The sequence below is a fragment of the Callorhinus ursinus genome, unplaced genomic scaffold (genome assembly GCF_003265705.2).
Source record: "Callorhinus ursinus isolate GAN/ISIS: 27379988/994484 unplaced genomic scaffold, GSC_fseal_2.0 scaffold102, whole genome shotgun sequence".
Taxonomy (NCBI): domain Eukaryota; kingdom Metazoa; phylum Chordata; class Mammalia; order Carnivora; family Otariidae; genus Callorhinus; species Callorhinus ursinus.
The window spans coordinates 1,502,265-1,518,241 of NW_027397164.1; the positions used below are offsets into that span (position 1 = coordinate 1,502,265).

Genomic DNA, 15,977 nt, shown 5'->3' on the forward strand with positions numbered 1-15,977 from the left:
TTTTCCAAGGAAAGGGAAGAAAGGGGCCAGGCAGACACCGGGCAAGGTGGCAAGGTGCACCCAGGACCTCCAGGCTCAACCTGTCAGGAGGCAGGCGGAGGTGGCCCAGGGTACGAGTGGAAGAGAGCCCTGACCTGCCGTGAGCTCAAGGAGATCCCTCCCTTAGGATCTCCCCTGGGGCCTGTAGATTTGGGTGGCGAGTATTTTAGTCATGATCCCACATTTATGATGAGGCCTCTTCCCGCTCCATCTGCCACCGAAGAGCAGCCAAAACGGGGGTCACTTCAAGCCTGCAGCCTGGGCCCCGAGGCCCTGCTGGCTCCCCTCCGAGCCATCCCAGGCGCTGTCACTGACCTTGAGGCAGAGTGGCCCCCTGAAGTACTGGGTCCAAGGGTGGCAGCCGTTGAGCATGTGGAGCATCATGCAACAGCTGCTCCAGATGTCCACCTTGGCATCACAGGGCTTGCCCATCACCACCTCTGGGGCCATGTGGGTCTCTGTGCCGGGGATGTAGTCCCCTGAGAAGGTGGCGTGAGACCGAAAAGCCAACTGTGAACTCTGACGGGCAAGAGCCTTGGCAATAACCCCCACCCCCAGCCCCCAGTCGATTCCTGAAATACCTGGAATTTGTCTCTGTTAAAGTACCTCGAATAGAGAGGAAGCTTCCAGATCAAACTTGCTGGGGACGAGCTAAATCAGGGGCTCTGCTGGGAACTAGTATAAAGAATGTATCACCCAAAATAGGGGCTCGGCCCTTTGGACCCAATCCTTAGAATACTTTTTAAAAATGGGGAGGGGCCTGAACATTGAAAAGTAGGTTGTAGGAGACTAATTAATGGTTTGATGTTTCTGAAATTTTGGTGAGTGAAGAAAAAAAAAAAACCCACAAACTTCAATGCATAGGAGACTAGAAGGATCAATACCAGATGTGAAGATCCCCACCCCCTCTGCCCTGGTGACTTGTGTTTTTTATTTCTGCTCAGTTCTACTTTCTCCAAAAGATTTTAGAAATTATTCTTGTAATAAGAAAAAAACCCAGTAGTTATTTTAAAGTGACGGGCAGGTGTCCGTCTTCAGTTTACATCTTCAGAATTACCAACACAGTCTTTAGTAACAGAATCACTTCTAAAAGACTGTTTTTCTTTTGGTCAAGAAGAAATAATTTGATGCTTAATGCTATAAATGAAAAAAGCAGGGCACAAAATTGGGTTATATCCGCCTTAACTGCGTACAGGGTTAAAAAAAAAAAACACAAAGAAAAGACGATGTGGAAGGAATTACTTAAAACGTTCATGATTGTCTCTCTGGGCAAGAGGAGCGGGGAGGGTCCTTTTCCCTTCTAAACCACGTAACTCTGTAGTTGCCAAATATTTTACAATGGATGTGGATTATTTTAATAATCAAAAAACTGTTAAGTTAAAAACAAACATTTCTCCAGCTACAGAGCCTAGGCCCCTCGGTCAGCCCTCCTGTTGTGCTTCCAGAAACTGCTCAGAGGCCCGGGAGGGCTGAGGCCACAGGCTGGGAGCACAGCTATCCAGAAAAGGCCGCACAAGAGGGTTGGAGCCGTGGGAGCTCCGCGGCAGAAGACCTGGGACAAGGCAGCCAGCCTTTCTGTTCCCTCTTCTGTGTAGCAGGAATCTCAGAAACGTGAGCATCTGATCCTTGCTCCTATGTTTAAGCATAAGAGAAGCTTTCTAGAGTCGCTGAGGGGCTGAAATATAATGGTGGACAAAAAGTGCTCACGTCTCGGACTGCTGTTATGGAAAGCCTGGGAGAAGACATGCGGCTAATGCTGAGTCAAGGCTGGGGATGATCATTCTGGGGAGGGCGGTGGGGGGGCGGGGCTTACCCGTGACCAATGACTTGCCCAGGCCATCGGGTTGAAGGCACACAGCATGGCCGAAGTCACAGAGGGCTGCACGGCTCCCATCGCTGGACAGGAGCACATTGTCAGCTGCCGGGCCACCCCAGAGAAGAAGAGGAACAGGTGAGTCACTTCAGGCCCCAGCCCCATCTGGGCCTCCAGTGAGGCAGTTTCTGGCTGACCCTACGTGGGTTTCATTAGTCATGAGGAAGGCGAGAGCCTTATCGGTTCAGGCTAGAGGCAGGCAGCAGGCCGATCTTGGAGGTACAGTAGGGACAGAGTTTCCTCCTGGGACGCTGCCACTCAGCTCTGCTGTCCCCACCCTCCCCCAGTGGTCGTCGGTGTGTAGACGCTGTGTGGGCAGCACTGCCCACTGGCAACTATGGTGTCAAGCTGAGGGCTTGGGAAACACACGCCCCCTTCCCACCGGCACAGCCTAGTCAGCCTGACTCAGGCCCTGCCACGGGGGATGGCCAGGCAGGCCCAGAAGGATCTGGGAGGAAAGCAGGCAGGATGAGGTAAGGAAGGAGCCCACTGGGGACCAGGGCTGTTGGGGCGTGAGCCTCACCTTTGATATCTCCGTGCAGAATCCTTCGGGTGTGGAGGTATTCCAGTCCTTCCAGAGCCTGGCCTAGGTAGTAAAGGGCCCGGTCCTCTGGCAGACAGCCCTTCTGCTTTATGAGCTGGCCTAGCGAGCCACCTAGGAGACCAATGGCCAGTCTTTACATGGGGCATTTCCAGGCCTGCAGGCAGGCCAAGGGCAAAGGCCTTCAGACAGTAGGTGGTTGGAAAGTAGGCCTTTCCTGCCAGTGTCACAGGGTCAAGAGGTTAAAATGGGATAACTGGGGACCAAGGTCAAGCTGGGAAAGACTCGGGGAAACCCCAAATCTTGGCTCTGATCCGTGAAGGGGAAAGAGTGGCACCTGGCTCCTTACCTTCCAGCAGTTCCATGAAGATGTTGACCCAAGGACCCTCCTTCACAGCTCCATACAAAGGGACGATCCTGGGTGAGGTCAGTCCCGCACATGCCATCAACTCTTCTGCCCGAAACACTTCGATGCGCACCTGGCAGGGCCCACGTGAGTCAGGGTGAGGGCCCAGGCTGCTTCCCTGGCATCCTGGCAGGACCCTCGATGCTCCCTGCATGGAGACTGCTGATGCTCCCCATGTCCATTCTGAGGCCAGGCAGGGCCGTGATGGGCCTACTGGACCCTCAGAGACTAAACTGTGTACCCTGGGGGGGTAGGTCACGTTCAACTTATCGTACTTGCTTAAAGTTCTGTACTGCCGATGTGTGTGGAAACACTTAGAATCACACAGAAACTACTACCCTTATCCAGGCCCCTGGCATGCTGCCCACCCTCAAATCTGCCAAACACAGAACTTTTTCTCCCCCCCGGGCCCAAATGGCTGGGCCACTTCTAGGACGTGGGACCTTTTGTTTATCAACATCTACATCTATTCCCCGGAGGCTGGGTTTCCATCTTATCTGCAGCCAGGGCCGATGCAGCCAAGATCCTGGCTCTGTCAGCACCCTTCTCAGCACGTTTCTCAACTCGGAATTATTTGTCTTTTCCCCTGAGGATGAAAATGTCCATGTAGACGGAGCAATGCTTGTTTATTCTGTTTGCGGCTGTTTCCCCAGGATCTGGGCCTAAGAGAGGCTTCTCAGGGGGAGTGGCTTAGCCAAGGCCCCTTCCCGAAGGGACCACACACTCCCTTGTGTGGGGACCAGCATAGCATGGTGGGAAGAAATAGGCCAGGGATACAAACATCCTAGACCAAGACTCTGGCTTGGCCATTTCCAAAGGTAGAGGACTTTCCCTAAGCTCTGTTTCCATATGCAAATAAACGGTGGTGACAGGACTTGGAGGGATGATAATCAGCACCAAGCCTGGCAACTTGTGGGTGCTTGGGAAATGTTAGGTGCCCACTTCCTCCAGCTCACGCAAGAGCTGCTTATTAAACACTTAGAATTCCTAACAGAGACATGTCGTCCTTTCTGGCCGCAGCTGGTTCTCGTGTTAGCCTTGAGAGGTACCACCAGGGGGCGCCAGTGGCAACCAAACCAGCCTGGACGACATCAGTCAGGACCTGGCAGAGCTTTGCTCGGAGACAAGCTGACTTGGCAGGAGCTCTGCCGATGTGGGGCTGTTGGGCTTTTGGACTTTTGCCTATCAGTGGAAAATGTCCTCTGGTTACAGAATATCTGGTTTGGTTAATCAACTCGCATAAGCTTTGACTCTTTGTCAGTGTTTCCAGCTCTGAACCTGGGCTGGAAGGAATTCGCCGACAGGACTTGGACTAGCCAATTTCTTTCTCTCTCTGGCTCCTGGGCTGAGCTGCAGCCGAAGCACTCTGGGATGCCCCAGAGGACTCAGCGGGGCGCTGCAGGTGTTGGCGTTGGAGGGAAGCAGTGATCTGTGGAACATCACGCAAACTACTAGCTCCAGAGAGTTCAGTTTCAGCATTAGCTCGTGCTCCAGTCTTTCCACAGATCTTTATGGAGCTAGGTTTCTGGAGGCGGCTGTGACAGAAGTATTTTAGGGGGGATAATGTGGAGCAGAAAAGGAAGGTGAGGGTGTCCAGTCGGATTTCAAAATTTGAGAATTGTGCAGTGCCCAACGAGGCATACATCCCATTAGTAATTATGGTTAAGAACAGAAGAAAAATTTTCTTTCCACTTATGCGCATTGTTATTCAAATGATCACCACGTTGTTAGGCTAAACACTATTGTGTGGCCTAATTTACTCAGTAAACGGAACATTTAGGTACTTGTTTTGGCCTGGGGTGCCATGAAAAATTACTGACACTAAGGGCTGCGAAGAAGAACACTTGAGAACCTCTGCTTTAACTATGAAGAAATCCCTAAAACAATGTTAAAAACCTCACCCAGGGGTGCCAGGCTGGCCCAGTGGGTAGAGTGTGTGACTCTTAATCTCAGGGTTGTAAGTTCGAGCCCTACATTGGGTATAGAGAGTACTTAAAAATGGAAATCTTTAAAAAAAATGTAAAAAAAATTCTCACCCAGACACACGGGGGTCAGAGGGGACGCTTCCAAACACAAGGTGCATTCAAAGTCTGTGCCAGCCCCAGGGAGAGCAAGCAGAAAGGGCAGTCCCGACGGAGCTGGGCGGGGAGAACGCACATGGCCTTCCTCCCCAGGGCAGCAGCTGGCCCACCACTCCTCCCTGGACTTCAGTGTCCTCATCGGGGTCGTGGGATCGAGCCCCGAGCTCCGTGCTCAGTGGGAAGTCTGCTTGGGTTTCTCTCGCCCTCTCCTCCTGCCCACCCCCTCACACGTGCATGCGTGCGTGCGCACACTCTCTAAAATAAATTTAAAAAAACCCCCCAAACTAGTATTTACTGCTTGCTTAAAACACACCGGCACGGTTCTAAGTGCTTTGTAGGCGTTGGTATTGGCATCTTACAGGGGCCTGTGGGGCCGCACTCTCATTGTCCTCATCCAGCTGGCCAAGGCAGCTGAAGTCTGGGCAAGTAACTTACCCAAGGTCACTGGCAGTATCAGCTGGGATTTTGGTTGGGGAAGGCTGACTCGAGAGCTGCCAGCGACCCTGCTTCACTGAAGGCCTTTCCAGGAGTCTGAGCTTTTATATCCAGACCATTTCCCCCCCCCCCCCCCCCCTTCAGGGGGGGGGCTACCCCCCGGGGGGGGGGGGAAGTGTGGTCAGCCATCCCCTAACTGCCAAATCCACAAGCCACCTCCCTCGGCTTAACTGCCTGCCTGCTGACACTGGGCATTGATTTTTCCTTCTTGAGACTCTCCCCTCTTGTTTAGTATCTGTATCCATTTTACTTGATCCATCAAAAAAGGGATAGTCACAATTTTGTATATTCTTTTAAAGATCTCAGGAACATAAAATATGTGAAAGTAACTAACACAGTACTGGGCACATAGGAGTCCAATGAACAGAGGGCACCCCCTTATTTCCTCTTTACCATGGCCATATTCTCCCCTCAGACCCAGTTCTGCTTCCTCAACACATGGCCAGGCTGCCCTCACTCAGGTACCTGGCTAATGGCTGCTTCTACGTAAATGTCCACCCCCCCCCCTTACAACCTGAGCTCCTTTGGGGCAGGCGTGTGAATTCTGCAACTCTGTCTCCAGCCCCTGGCACAGTGTGCTTGGTAACAGCTGGCTGGATTTGGCCAAGGCCACACCAACCCAGATCAGTGGCAGAGTCAAAAGGAGGCTCCCAGAACTCCATGCTCGAGCCAGATGTTCTTAAATAAATGGTTCTTAATCCTCTTTGGGCCACAGGGCCCTCTGAGAATCTGACACATGATACAGACTTCCCAACCAAAATGTGTGTGTACATACACACCACATACAACCACACCACAGAATAAAGTTTCAGGAGTTCGTGCAATCTATAAAATTCATCCACTGACTAGGATATGAACTTCTACATTGGCTGATAAAAAGCACTAGAGAGATGTATATGTACCAATAAGGAAATGTGTCCATGATCTACTATTACATGAAAAACCGGGCACAGCTTCTAGAATACAATCTCAGTAAAAGAAACTACATGTTTATGGGGCGCCTGGGTGGCTCAGTCAGGCGTCTGCCTTCAGCTCAGGTCGTGATCTCAGGGTCCCGGGATCGAGCCCCGTGTTGGGCTCCCTGGGTCTGCTTCTCTCACTCACTGCCCCTCCCCCTGCTTGTGCTCTCTCTCAAATAAAATCTTTTAAAAAGAAACTACATGTTTTTATGTATGTATATATATATATATATATATATATATAAAACAAGTCTAAAAAGTCAAAGGGCAGGTACTCTGAGAATGGACTGGGGAACAAGGAGACTTGTGTTTTGGGGTATCCTCTGAATTCTTTTAATGAGCCTGTGTTTATTTGCAGTTAAAAGATCAAACAAAACCTTAAAAAACAAAACCCCCTACATTAAACCCTGGACTCAGGGCCGATCAGCATCTGACCCGAGGCCACTGATGTTCTAGAAGGAGGACCGAGGAAGTGCTGTTGTACCACGTGTTGGGTCCTCCTCAGGGAACAGGGGAGGGCACTCAGACTTGCTCCGACCCCCTGTGCAGCCTGACCTCCGATCCCTGCTCCCTCCCCCAACCCTGCCCTCTTAGCCAGGAACCGTTTTTCAGATCTTCCGGCTGAAAATCCTAAAGGGCGCCTGTGCCTGCGTGACTCCCCCTGACCGCCTTGTTGCAGCTGTGTGGGCCCCCAACGAGCCATCCCACTTGAAGTCTTGGCGGGGGGGGGGGGGGGGAGCGGCCAGCTCCAGCAGGCCTAGGCAGCAGCTCCGGCGCTTGGAAGCCCATTCGTCGTGGTTGGAGCTTTTCTGCCTGCCTTGGGGAGGTGAGAAATGGAGTATCTGTCCTGTTCTACTATATCAGGGTTGTTTACCTTGTTGCCTGGGACTCCGAGAACCTCAGCAGGGCAACAGCTGAGCAGCCCAGTGACTAAGCTCTCCCCAGCACTGGGCATGGGTTTCCAGGACACTTCACACTCTCTCTCACCTCCCAGCCACCCCTCAGGAGGGACAGCTGAGCCTTCTCTGATGGCCTGCGGGGGGACCTGCGGCTAAGGAGGTTAGGCACGGAGCCTTGGCCTCCAGCGGAGGAGAATGAGCCACGCGGGCAAGAGCTCAGCATTGCCAGCACGGGCTCAGGCCAGGGGCAGGCGGCGGGGGTGGAGCCTGCTTGTTTGACATAGTATTTCTGAAGTTTGGGGTAATACCTACGGATAGTCCCCTCTCGGCCTGTCACCTGGTGGCCCAAACTCTCAGACTTGAGCATCCCAGGCCACATACGAGCCAAGGAAGCCAGGTGATTCACGTCCGATGTGTGTCCTCACCGCTGAGAGCCACAACTCTGCATGGGGCCCGAGCTGGCTATTTGGCCCTCTTTCCTTTTGGGGATCAGAGTGTCCCTGACAAAACCCGCTTGAAAACAAGATCCATCACTGAACTAGCTTATTTCCCTTCATCGTGGGCCAAGAACGTGGCCCATGGAAATGTGTCTCATTTCTGCCTCCTGTGGCCCTGGGCGCTATAGCTCCGAGGCTGAGTTTGGGCGGGGAACAAGGTGGCTTCCAGTCAAGGTGAGCTGGGAGTGGGGGCAGGAGAAAAGACCTCTGAGGGAGAGCAGGCCCGACACCAAGGTCTGTGTTCTGCTGATGCTGGGTCTGGACAGGGCCACCTGACCAAAGGAGGCCTCAGTTCCAGGCCCAGCTGTGTGGCTTTAGGCAAGGCACATGACCCTCACTGGTCTCTAGGTCTATTACTGGTGAAATGGGCCGGAGAGGTGATTCACACCTCTGCTCGCATCAAATCCTAGGACCATGAGCCTCCTCCCCCACCCCCTTTCTAAAGAGTGGTTCACAGCCGAACTCTGGAGACAGACAAGCCTGGGTCTCTTGCTGTAAGTCGCATTTCCTCATAATGTCCACTTCCCAGGATCTCTTATTCCTGCCAACAGGAGGCAGAACCTGCACCTAACTCAGATCTGACTCCTCAGGGCCCAGCCTCATCCAAGAGGCACCTGTTAGGTACAGGCTACTGTTCCGGTTACTACCTTCTGGCCCAGGTGTGAGCACTCCCACTGTATGGGGTTTAGGAGTTTTAGCTCAACATGATGAGCCAACTGCCTTCCAGGTTTGGACTTGCCCCTAAGGCCCTGGCATCAGGAGTGACCCAGGACGCGTGCACACTTGCACACTCCGACATACATGCATACCAAATGCAGCTCCCAGGCTGGGACATGTGACTGACACTGCTCCCTTCTGGTTCCAGCTGACCCCAGGGTGCCCAGCGACAGCCAGGCTCCGTTAACAAGTCAGACCCACGGCTGCCCTGGGATTGCCCTTGAAAGAAAGCAGAGGGAATACACCAGGGACACCTGCCTGGCTTCCCTCTGCAGCCCCCAGAGCCTGGGCATACCTCTTCCTTTTTGGCGTACCTTTTTGACGGCACACTGGAAGCCAGTCTGCTTGTCCTCCATCCTGTGCACCTCCCCGAAGGAGCCTCTGCCCAGACAGGGCTGGTGCGTGGCCCAGTGGACCTCCTCTCGGTACTCATAATCCACCGGCTTGAGTTTCTGGGGTTGGCAGGAGAGAGGCCCGTTTCAGTGGCCAGGGCAGCAGAGGGACAAAAGGTTACCGCGAGGAAGGCGCTCTGGGCGGCAGTCTTTGTGCGCCTGCTCGGGTGGAGCCCTTATCACCAAAGACCCCAGCGGGTCTGAGGCAGGGCTCTGGAGGGGCAGGACCAGAGCGGGTTACAGGAATAAGTGAAGGCAAAGGAGAGCTTCGCGGGTGGCCCAAGTCTAGTTGATCCTTGTGATGAAAGATCCTTCTCCCCGGGCTTTGTGGTTGTGGGACAGAAACGGAACTGTCAACAACCTTGACAATGAAAAAATACAGCTCAGGAGCTATAAGGTAAAAGAAAGGGAAGGGACTGCAAAGAGGGGTAGGGGGCAAGGGATCGTGTCAAAGATGGATGGAATAAGCCCCAGAAACTTAAGTCTGGTAAAATGACTTAAGAGTCACAAAGCTCTCCAGTAGAGAACTGGGGTGGGGGGGAAGAAGGCAGGGCAGGGGGTAGCGCAGATGGGCAAAATCCTGGTCTTTCACAGCAGGGGTGGGGAGCGAGCATCTGTGGTTGATACTGCCAATTCCTGTTTCTCAGAATACGCGTCATTCATCACACACACATGCACAACAGCCATAAGCAATAATGAGCTAACCAACCAGAAGAACTCAAAATAGAAGTCTCTAAAGACCCTGAAGAGTGACCTGGAGGCGGAGTGGGGGGTACTGCCTCTCGCCAAAGCTACGCACTTTCCTACTATCTGACTATCTGACGTGTTCTCATGCGCACGAGTGACTTCCATAAAGAGCGAAGACCACCGCCCCCAAGGGCAGAAGTGGAGAGTGGGTGTGGCAGGTTTCCAGGGATGCTGCCCAACCCCCCCTCCCTCAGCAGGTCCCACCTGACTGCCAGCTGCCGATCTCAGCCCCAGAGTGGGTGGCACCTGTGCAGGTGTGTGGGGGCTCGCTTACCTCCGTAAGCAGGACCCCCTCGCTGTCCTCAGTCTCGGGGCTGGGCTTTCGGGGCTTCGAACCCCCTGCCGACCAGGTCTTGGCCAGGCTGGCCAGGCTGTGGGCCTGGCCGGAGCTCACGCTGCCCTGCAGGGCGTGTACCAGGTACTCCTCCACAGAAAACTTATCCCGTGGGCCACGGGATGGGCAGCCGGGCTCCAGGTGGGGGCCAGGCACCGGCTTCTGACTGTCCACGCAGGCCAGTTTGCTCAGGTAAGGGCCAGCCAGGGGCTGCTGGCTCTCTATGCCAGTCAGTTTGTCTAGGAAGAAGGACTCTAAAGGGTGAGGTTTCCAGGGCTGGAGAGGATGGAATGGGAAGGGATGGGGCAGCCTGCTGTAAGGGAAGGGGTGCACGGGCTGGGGCAGGGGGCCGAGGGCCTGCGGGTGGTGGAGTTTCCACACATGATTTAGACATTGCAAGGGGCTGATCAGTTTGTGGAGTTCCGAGCGAGGCAGGGCCGGCCGCAGGTCCTCCTCGAGTTTCTTGAAACACAGTCGGCCAAGGCCTGGCTCCTTTGGAGGCTTGGTGAACTGGAGGGCATTTCTAACATACGCGGGGCCTAGTGGAGATTCATCCTCCTGTGCGGGAGAACGCCAGGTGTTAGGACCCGGGCCCAGTGCCAAGGCCCCGGCAGCATCCCGACGGCCCCAGGAGCCTGGGGTCTGGGCTGTGGTGGTGACTCTTACCTGCACGGGGACTGTGCAGGTCTCCTGCTCTGGGGTCCTGGGGAGGGGTTTGGCCAAGGCCACTCCGGCCTGCGCCAGGGACTTCGAGCTCTTCTTCTTACGCTTCTTCTGGGCTTTGCTGCGGCGCTTCCCTTTCCAACACACACGGGCCATTTTGCCCTCTGTTGCGTGGGCCACATTGTTGGGGATCTGATCAAGGCTCTCGGACTGGCTGTTGAAAGGGACAGATCCGCAGGTTGAGTGTGAGGCAGTGGGGCGGCGGGGGGACGGCTCAGGAACTGCGGTTAGAGTCGTAGAGACCCCCGAGGTCAGATCCTAGCTTGGTGAGTGCTTGTGTCAACGTGGGAAGGGTCCTCAACCCCAAGGAACCTCAGTTTTCTCATTTATAAAATGGGCATAGGACTTCCTGCCATGCAGACGAAGGTGGGGTTTAAAGGAAACCGCTCATTTCAAAAGCCTACCTCAGTGCCTGATCCCAAAGCAAGCTTGCGACAGACAGCAGTTATTACTACCATGATGGGGCGCACGCTGTTCTTTAGGGGGGGATGGGCAGATGCAAGATTCCCACACTGCTCTCCAGGGTGGGCTGTCCCTGGAGAGGTCCCCGGGTGCGGGGGGGGCATATGACTCGGAGGGCCACACTCCGCAGCGGGCACTCTCAGCTCTGACAAGAGTCTGTTTCTGTTGCCTCTGGATGAGGGACAGTTGAGTCTGGGCACCTCCACCCCCACTGGTGCCTGGAGATCCCTGGTTTCCGGGAATGTAAGTTGCTGCATAAACACAGACGCCATTGGGGCGCCTGGGTGGCTCAGTTGGTTAAGCACCTGCCTTCAGCTCAGGTCACGATCCCGGGGGGGGGGGGGTCCCTGCTCAGTGGGGAGTCTGCTTCTCCCTCTGCCCCCACGCCCCCCCTCATGCTTGTGCCCTCTCTCTCTGAAATAAAAAAATAAAATCTTTAAAAAACAAATAAACAAAAAGTCTCGGCTGATGCCCGGTACCAGGGAGCCTTCCATTGTCCGCCAGCCTAGAGGCTCACTACCACTGTGGATCCAAGCTGGCTCTTGGTGTTACGGCACCGGCCACAGAAGAGTGTCTGAAAAAGCCACTGCCAAATAGCTGTGCAGCAGACCACAGCCTCAGCTGCCCCCCAGTGGCCTCACCTTCTTCTCCCCAACAAAGGAAGCAGATTCACAGCAGTTCTAGGGGCTGCTAAAGGCCTATGGGCTTCTCTCAGGCAGCTGAAAGAAATGGGCCCTGAGAAACCCCCTACCCTGGGCCCTGGGGGCAGCGTAAGGCATGTGATCTGACCCAGCATTTCTTGGTTCAAGGGCAGCAGCCCTCCCCCAGCCTTTTTCATCACTAGCACTTTGCAAATCCCAATGATAAAAAAGTCAGCCTGTTGGTAGAGGAGGGAACTGTCTCCAGGTTCAACTTGCAGTTAGCCAAAAAATCATCTTTGGGGATGGGAGCCTGGGAACAGACCGAGCCTCACTCTGGCTTCCTTTCTGTGGGGCCACCCAGCTGCGAATCTGTCTGTTGGTCCCCTCCGGTGTCCAAACCCTCATCCCTCCTTGGGCGTGTCTCACAGGAGAAAAGACACCAGCGGGTTTCTCCCACAGTTACAGCGGCCCCTCGGCACCTGCGTTCCTGGTCACGCACCACTGGGAAAGTGACTCCTGTTCGCAGCACCCTCCCTACTGATGGGAAACGAGAGGGGAGCAGCAAGGACTCTGAGGAGAATAAAAATAAAATGTCAAGCTGACGGGACCCAGAGGCAGTCATCCACACTCCGTGAAAAGCTTTTGAAAAGCTTCTTTGGCTGACAGAGCAGTTCAGCCAGGAAAACCTGGGCGGGTTCCAAGAGCTGAACCACAGGTGCTGGAGGAGGGAGCCAGGGGTCACTGGGGAGCGGCCGGGGCAAGCAGCCGGGGGAGGGAGGACTCGGTTTCAGGTCCCTGGGACCCACGCGAGCTGGCCTCCTTACCTGTAGTGTTTGGACCCAGCAATGAAGATCCGCTCTGAAAAGGTGGGGCTGAACTCTTGGCTGTTTTCACCTTGTGAGTAAAGGAAAAGAGGTTGGACGAGCGGAAAGGAGGAGAGGAAGAACAAGACCTGGGCACTGAGGACAGAGACATCTTAGAGACACCCTCTCGGGCCGCTGCCCCTCTCAGCCCACCCTCCCGCTCAACAAGAGCAGAGGGCAATGCCAACAACGGGGGCAGAAGGGTGCCCACCTCCCTTCACTAACGTGACTAGGTGACGTCATAGAACACACCCAACGCAGCGGCCGGCACATAGTAACAGCTCAATAAACACCAGCTGTCGTGTACTTCTACGTGACTGTGTATGCGCCTACTAGGACCATCATGTCACCCACTGTTTCACTTTGTATTCTCTCATCTCTCCTCAAAAGCCAGCCAGAGGGAGTGGAAGACAGGGGAAGGATGTGTACATGTCGAAAATGCCACCTGTCTCCCCAGGCTGTATCCCAAGAAATCTTAGAGGGTAGGGGGGACAGAGGAGGACTTCTGGCCTCAGCCAGGCACCCAGGAGTTTCTCAGGCTCTGGTGGCAGCCACCATGCCGAGTCATTTGGAAGTATCGTGAGTGCAAGCAGAGAGGACCAGACAGGCCTCACCCTGCATTGGCCTATGTCCCCTTGACTGGCCCAGCAGGCCAAAGAGCAGGTGTTCATTCTCTGGGGTGGAGCCACCTCAACGTAGAAGGTGGGGAAGGGCCTAGAGGCCCCAGAGGGGCTTTCCAAGAGACCTGGCCTTTCCTGTCTGGGGCCTCTCCAGAGATGCTCAGGCTGCCCAAGGTCACAGCACAAGCTGATGGCCTGCTTGACGATCCTGCCAAGAGCCCCAGGACCTGTGAAGCCTCCCGGCTCTCCTCTCCTGCTCCGCTCATGATAGACAAAAGCCTCTACACACCACTCCTCCCTTCTGTGTTCCAGCCCCCGGCACGGTGACAGCTCCCACTTCAACTCATTCTTGGCTTACCCCCCCCCCCCCCAGTTGTGTCTTGTGAAAATCTCCGATCGCGGTCAACTCTGACCTTCCTCCCCCGTGCCCTGCCACACTGGCACGAGGACTGTGCCCACCTGCAGGCCCGCCCGCCTGCCCTCTGTCACCAGCCCCGGTCTGGGCCCTTACATTCGGCCTGGGCAATGATGGAGATGGCGGCCAGTCCTCCCTCGGAGCCTTCCTTGGCGGTGCCTTTGGTGATCACGTCGTTCAGGATGTCCCACTTCCCGCAGAACACGGGGCTCTTCTCCACAGCCTCGAGCTTGTTGACGGGGCCTTGCTTCTTCCCCATTGCCTGTGTCTTCTCCTTGGCTTTGGCGAGCTCCTTCTGCTGCCCGGCTGCCGAACCAGGGGCGCCTGGGCAGGCCATTTCCATCACTGCCATCTCCCAGGCTCACACTCACCCTGAGGGACCAGACGCAGAACAGGCTGGGTTAGAGGAGAAAAGTGGGGGTGAGGCTTTTGACCTCTTTCTGCCTCATATATTTATCTTCCAAACACCCCAATGGCAAAGGAGTCAACCCTTCTTGTTCCATGTGGCATGAACCTTCACCCTGGCTCCTGCTAGCGCACCCCCACAAGCAGACTCCTTCCATTCTGCCCAGCGAGGAGGATTCCGGCCCACTCCTCCAGCATGGCCAGGGCGCAAACATCTGGGTTTGTCCTTTCTTGCTTTTATAAATAATGGCCGAATCTCCTTCTGTTTTTTTTTTTTTTTTTTTTTTTTTTTTTAATGCTGAATTTTGCTCTCCCGGAACGTAGCGGTAGATTCCATACTCCAAAACCACCAGTCACCTCACTGACTCTGCACAAACCTTGCCTTCTCAGAGGACATGTCTACACTGGCCACAGTGGCTTTTCTCCAAATGGGGAAAATCAAATTTTTGTTCCCTAGCAGGAGGTAGATACATATATGTGTGCATGCATAGATTTACGCGTGGATATATACATTACACGCGCGCACACACACACACACACACACACACATTTTACAAAGTCTACAAATCAGCATGCAAATGGCAGCGCCAGCACTTGGCTCTTTTCCCAGGACGCATCTGTCTGTGGCCTTCCAGAAGGAACTGACATGTTTCTTTCTGTAATGTCCGTACTCATTGCTGAAAACCTCTCCTAGGTATCAGTTTTCTTTCAGGCAACACTAGTAGTGGAATATTTGTATTAGCGCCCCCAACACCGATCTATACCTCTAGGACTCCGAAGATAAAGCGCAGGGCTTCGTGCCTCACTGGTTCTATCTCCAGCAGTCCTGTGCGTTCCCCGGAAGCCCCAAGGGAGAGTGAGCCCAGTGTTGAGACAATCTTGTGCAAACAGCACGTAGACTAGAACTGTCATGAAAGTGATCTGCACTCACCTGGGATAGCGACCCTATGGGAACCTTTTGAAAGACTGGGCCTGTGAGCTCCCAAAGCGAAGGTCCCTCCAAGTCGGGACTTGCTTTCCACCGAGCCTGAGAAGGCACCGCATTCAGACTTTTTTTTTTTTTAAGATTTTATTTATTTATTTGAGAGAGAGAATGAGAGAGAGCATGAGAGGGGGAAGGGTCAGAGGGTGAAGCAGACTCCCCGCTGAGCAGGGAGCTTGACGCGGGACTCGATCCCGGGACTCCAGGATCATGACTTGAGCCGAAGGCAGTCGCTTAACCAACTGAGCCACCCAGGCGCCCCAGACAGGTTTTTAGTAAGTGCTCCCTGCTGGCAGGCGGGTCTAAAGCTGTCGCTAACAGATGCAGTCTCCCCTGGTGGCAGTCCACTCATCCTGGAACACAGTTCCATTCGCTCTTGGGGCAGAAAGGCGGGCCATGTGAAGGCAAACCTCTCCACCGCTGGTCTTTTGTCCTGTGAGGCTAGAAGCTGACCTGGGATGGTGGGGGCCTGGGCATCTCTAGGCTGAAGCTCTCTTCCTACCGAGTCGGCCTCACTGCAACAGCCACGAAGCACGGAACCAGCTCGACTCGGGACGGGGTGGGTGGAGGGTGAGATGGGCTTGTTGGTCACTACAAATTTGATCCTTCCATTTCTGCCTTCAAGGGTCTGCTGACTCCGAACTCAGAGCGGCTCCAGCTTTCAGTTCAGATGCCTGGGCTTGGCCCCGAATGCCGGACGCTGGGGAGGGGCATGGGTGGCCTCATTGTTACCTGTTGACCCTGAAAAGTCTAAGGGGTGTTCTGACTTCCAAGTGCCCACCTGTCTCAGCCTCCTATTTTTTTTAAGATTTATTTATTTATTTGAGAGAGAGAGAGAGAGAGAGAGGTGGAGGGGCACAGGGAGAGAGAGAATCCTCAAGCAGAC

At 54.4% G+C, this 15,977-nt stretch overlaps 1 protein-coding gene across 3 annotated transcripts in view; it reads right to left on the reverse strand.

Moving 5' to 3' along the window:
• MAP3K14 (mitogen-activated protein kinase kinase kinase 14) overlaps positions 1-15,977 on the reverse strand; it is a 42,736-nt gene that overhangs the window by 5,964 nt on the left and 20,795 nt on the right. For 2 of the 3 annotated variants that reach the window (XM_025861707.2, XM_073889197.1), the window contains exons 2-10: positions 13,801-14,076; positions 12,631-12,700; positions 10,647-10,857; positions 9,921-10,538; positions 8,822-8,959; positions 2,803-2,932; positions 2,436-2,567; positions 1,853-1,957; positions 355-518 (exon numbers count right to left, since the gene is read on the reverse strand). In XM_025861707.2, the coding sequence (XP_025717492.2) occupies positions 355-518; positions 1,853-1,957; positions 2,436-2,567; positions 2,803-2,932; positions 8,822-8,959; positions 9,921-10,538; positions 10,647-10,857; positions 12,631-12,700; positions 13,801-14,056 (1,824 nt within the window). In that variant the 5' untranslated portion in view covers positions 14,057-14,076. Of the gene's footprint in view, positions 1-354; positions 519-1,852; positions 1,958-2,435; positions 2,568-2,802; positions 2,933-8,821; positions 8,960-9,920; positions 10,539-10,646; positions 10,858-12,630; positions 12,701-13,800; positions 14,101-15,977 lie in introns of all 3 variants that reach the window. The other variant, XM_073889198.1, reaches the window with a different exon arrangement.